This window comes from Octopus bimaculoides, chromosome 10 (genome assembly GCF_001194135.2).
Source record: "Octopus bimaculoides isolate UCB-OBI-ISO-001 chromosome 10, ASM119413v2, whole genome shotgun sequence".
In the NCBI taxonomy this organism is placed as follows: domain Eukaryota; kingdom Metazoa; phylum Mollusca; class Cephalopoda; order Octopoda; family Octopodidae; genus Octopus; species Octopus bimaculoides.
Window position 1 is genome coordinate 45,829,541 of NC_068990.1, and position 4,716 is coordinate 45,834,256.

A 4,716-nucleotide genomic window follows, 5' to 3' on the forward strand; every position below is an offset into this window, starting at 1 on the left:
CCCCCCGAAAATGGGGTTTTATTGTAATGAGAAACCAGAGAGACATTTTAATGCAAAGGAGAAGAAAGAGTCTTATTTATAGTCTGAATTTAGGTTAAGACAGTATTCTGGAGTTCAATGTCACCTGGACAACAAGAGTTCTAACAAAATGAGACATTTTTCAGGTATAATGTTTCATACTAATGGGTTTTTTTTATGATTCAATAGATCTTGAGTTTTTTAAAAATAACATTTGGAAAACACGAGACAGAAACCTGACAATTCTGAATAAAAACAAAACAAAATAGCAATGTTTTTTTTGTGTGTATGTAAAGAAGGATGACTAAAGAGATAATGAGAGCAGGTATTTCATGATATATTTGAGCAGTACACAGAATTATATATACTTTAGTTCACTTGCCAGTCAATTGTTGTTGATATTTAACCTCAGTTCATTCTAGTTGAGGTCATTCTATGATCAAAAGTGGTTTGGCCTTGAACATTCTTGTATTTGTTTTTTCTTTAGACTGTAAATCTAAGACTACATTATGCAATATGTCCTTCCATTTTTTTAAGTTACTTAGGTGTGATATGAGGGAAATTTGGCTGCTATTTCAAGCAAACTGAGCAACCAAATAGAGACGTCTTCACTGTCTCATATAACCCTGTAACTTTTAAAATATTCTACCTCTTCTATGTTCAAACCAGCCAGAGTCAGCCTATAACACCAACCCTACAATGCCATTCTAAAAATAAGTAATTGCATCATTAACATCACAAAGCTAATTAACATCATGAAGATAATGCATGATTAATTCAAAATAATAAGGATAAATAAGCATTACATTTGACAGAGTAATCTGAATGCTAATTAAAGGTGTAATTTGTGTGAGTCATTAACTGTCAGGAGGGAAGTCCTGTCTATAAGGGCTAATAGAATTGCCTTCCCTTCTTTAAGGACACAGTCAATTTAACCACCTCCACCCAGTACCAGACTCAAAGTGAATGAAAAGAAGCAAAGTCAGCTATTATGTGATTTGAACCCAGAATGATAACAGACATAACTACATTATGCAATAATGTAGTCATTACTCTTTGTGCTCTGCTGGCACTACCATCTGTCATATTTATAATAAGAGACTGTAACATGGTTTCAATTACCATTTAAAGAAATTTCAATTTATAGAGCATCACTACTCTTGAGAAAGGTATGAACATCACACAACTTGTCTTTTATGAATACGCATCCTTGTACCTTAAGTAACATAAATAATTCTTGCTACTATAGGCACAAGGCCTGAAATTTTGGAGGTGGAGCAAGTTGATTACATCGAGTGCTCAATTGGTACTTACTTACTTACCCAGTGCTCAATTGGTACTTATTTTACTGATTCCAAAAGACAAAAGACAAAGTCAACTTCAGTATGTAAAGCTGGAAGAAATGCTATAAGCATTCTTTCCAATGCTCTAACAATTCTGCCAGCTCATCCCCTTAAGTAACGTTAAGGCTTATATGGAAAGCAAAATACCTCAGCTAGCTTAAGAATAAAATACCAAAAAGGGATTATGAGATTGCTGGTGCATATCTTCAAGCCCAAATGGATAATAATGCTGGGATTTGAAATACATGAAGAATTTGAAGCCATTTAGAGTGGACATCAGCCTGTCAAAGGTAATATTTTCGAGTGAGCGAGTGAGTGAGAGAAGAATATTTATTTTTCAACCTGGAAGGATGAAGAGTGAAGTTGACTTTGGTGGAAAGTGCAGATATGCAGAACGAATATTGCAGGGTGTTCTAACCTAAGCTCTCATGACTCTGCTAATTTGCTTTGCATACAAATACATATGTGTGTGTGTGTGTGTGTGTGTGTGTGTGTGTATATATATATATATATATATTTACAGAGAGAGAGAGAGAGAGAGAGAGAGAGAGATGACCAATAGCATAGGGAATGTGGAAGAGAGTAGACTGTCCAAATAGGCAAGGGATACATATGCAGCCATACCATCAATTAGGGAGCACAACATGGTCACAAGACCTGCTAGAATACAGCTTACTATCTTAAAACAACAACAACAACAACTACAAAAAAATGGAAGGATACTTTGGATAAAAGTAATCCTAGATACACTATGTTGAAAAAGAAAACACAAGATGGTAATTGTTGGATTACAATGATTAAAAGCTAGCTCAATCTGAGTTTACCAGAGACTAAACAACAACAATGACCTATTTAAATCAGGAACCATCACATTCTCGAGTGGTTATCCAGCTGGTTATCTAGTAACTTACCACTCCACCTAGTTATCCAGTATCCTACCATTCTAGTTAGTTATCTAATACCCTATCATCTCAGCTGGTTATCCGGCACCCTACCCACCTCAGCTGTCCTTAGTAGCAATACATAAAAGAATATGTGAAAAATTACAAGATTACTTACTTGTAGGGTGCCATTGCTGAGATACATAAGGATAGCTCTGGGAGTACGAAACCATTTCTTCAGATATAAACCAGCCATTGGTGAATCAGTTAACACTGAATAATCAGTGAATTCTCCTCCCTGAAAGTTAACATTTAATTTGTTTTAATCAAATAGTAATCATTGTCATTATTTAATATCCTCTTTTCTGTGCTTGCATGAGTAAGACAGAATTTGTTGAAGCAGATTTTATGCAACTGGATGCCTTTCCTCTCACCAGCCCTCACTTGTTTTCAAGCAAAGTAATGTTTTCACATGGCCAGACATGCTTTTTTCTGGGAAGTCTAGAAATGAACAACCTCCCTTGTGTGATGATGGCTCTTGTTTTCAACCATCTTGTGATGCTTAGACAAGGGTACACACACACACCTTTTTTTTTGTGTGTTAACAAAGATACCTTTGGTTTCATATCGAGAATTCTCAGTGGTTATCAAACCTGCCACAGGGCACATCTCCAATGGTAGCCTTGTTAACTCACAAATAAAGAATATTTATCCATCAATGCAGGGTTGAGCACTCATTCTCACTGTTCGATATTAGTGTGTATGTATGTACATATATACATACATATACGATGGTTTTTTTCCAGATGACAAGAGAAAATACACCATGGTGGTGTGAAGTGGTTGGTGAGAGGAAAAGCATCTAACTGTAAAAACAATGCCAATAAAACACGGCCTATTTAACAATAAAGATTAGTTGTGAGTATTACATGAGGAAGGACTGAGACAAGTGGTGAGATGTTGTTCTGGACAGGTCTGCCCAACCTACCATGCCATCATAGAGAAATGGGTGTAAGATAACAATATTAGTTATGATAATGATGAGGTGTCTTATCTTCTATCTTTTACTTGTTTCACTCATTTGGACTGTGGCACTGTCTTGAAGAGTTTTAGTTGAACAAATCAATCCAAGTACTTACTCTTGTTTTATTTTTAAGACTGATACTTATCATATTGGTCTCTTTTGCCAAATCACTAAGAAGGACATAAACAAACTAACACTGATTGTCAAGTAGTGGTAGGGGACAAACACACACATGCACACACAATGGATTCTTTGAGTTTCCATCTAGCAAATCCACTCACAAGACTTTGGTCAGCCTAAGGCTATAGTAGAAGACATTTACTTGCTCAGGCTGCCACGTAGAGGGGCTGAATCTGAAACCATGTGATTGGGAAGCAAGCTTTGTACCACACAGCCATGCTTGTGCCTATAAGCATTTTATTTTTTTTGTGGTGACTGAAAAAATTGACAGTAGATGTGAGGAAACATGAAGAATTATGTGACCAAAGATAGTGTGAGCTGTGTGGCAATACCTTGGGCAAGTGTCTTCTTCTGTAGCCTTGGGTTGATCAATGCCTTGTGAGTGAACTTCGTTGATGAAAATTGTGAGGAAGCTTGTTTTGTGTATATGTTGGTTTGTTTGCGCCCCCCCCCCCATAACTTAGCAATTCAGCAAAAGAGACTGATAGAATAAGTACCAGACTTAAAAAATAAGTGTCTCACCATAGCCACAGTCCAGTGACTGGAACAAGTAAAAGACCAAAGATAAATAAAAGTAAAAGATGAGCATGTGATAGAATGTTTAGTCAAATGACAGATGACACTTACCTTGATGAGATATTCATCCATGTAACGAGCAAAGAGTAAAAGGAGCTTTTTCTTCTTTTCTAGCTTTGGAGGGACACAGTCAATTGGATACCTTGACTCTTTGCCTGTCACATCATTATACTGTATTAACCTGCAAACAGTGATAGAGAGGTGTTAAGAAAAAAATCACATCTTTATTTACATCATCATCATTTTAGCAACAACTTTTCCATGCTTGCATGGGTCTGACAAAATCTATTGAGGTAGATTTTCTATGGCTGTATACCTTTGCTGCTGTTGACCCTAATCTGATTCCCCAGTAATGTTTCTCCCATGGCCGAACATATTTTGCAGAATACACTTTACTCTTTTACTTGTTTCAGTCATTTGACTGCGGCCATGACGGAGCACCGCCTTTAGTCGAGCAAATCGACCCCAGGACTTATTCTTTGTAAGCCTAGTACTTATTCTATCGATCTCTCTTGGCGAACTGCTAAGTTACGGGGGACGTAAACACACCAGCATCGGTTGTCAAGCGATGTTGGGGGACAAACACAGACACATACATATATATATATATATATATATACATATATACGACAGGCTTCTTTCAGTTTCCGTCTACCAAATCCACTCACAAGGCTTTGGTCGGCCTGAGGCTATA

At 36.8% G+C, this 4,716-nt stretch overlaps 1 protein-coding gene across 1 annotated transcript in view; it reads right to left on the reverse strand.

The window, feature by feature from the left end:
- The window catches only part of LOC106874129 (serine/threonine-protein kinase PLK1), a 154,977-nt gene that overhangs the window by 3,731 nt on the left and 146,530 nt on the right, over positions 1–4,716 (reverse strand). The window contains exons 11-12 of the mRNA XM_014921746.2: positions 4,074–4,203; positions 2,421–2,540 (exon numbers count right to left, since the gene is read on the reverse strand). Of these exons, the coding sequence (XP_014777232.1) occupies positions 2,421–2,540; positions 4,074–4,203 (250 nt within the window). The remainder of the gene's footprint in view (positions 1–2,420; positions 2,541–4,073; positions 4,204–4,716) is intronic.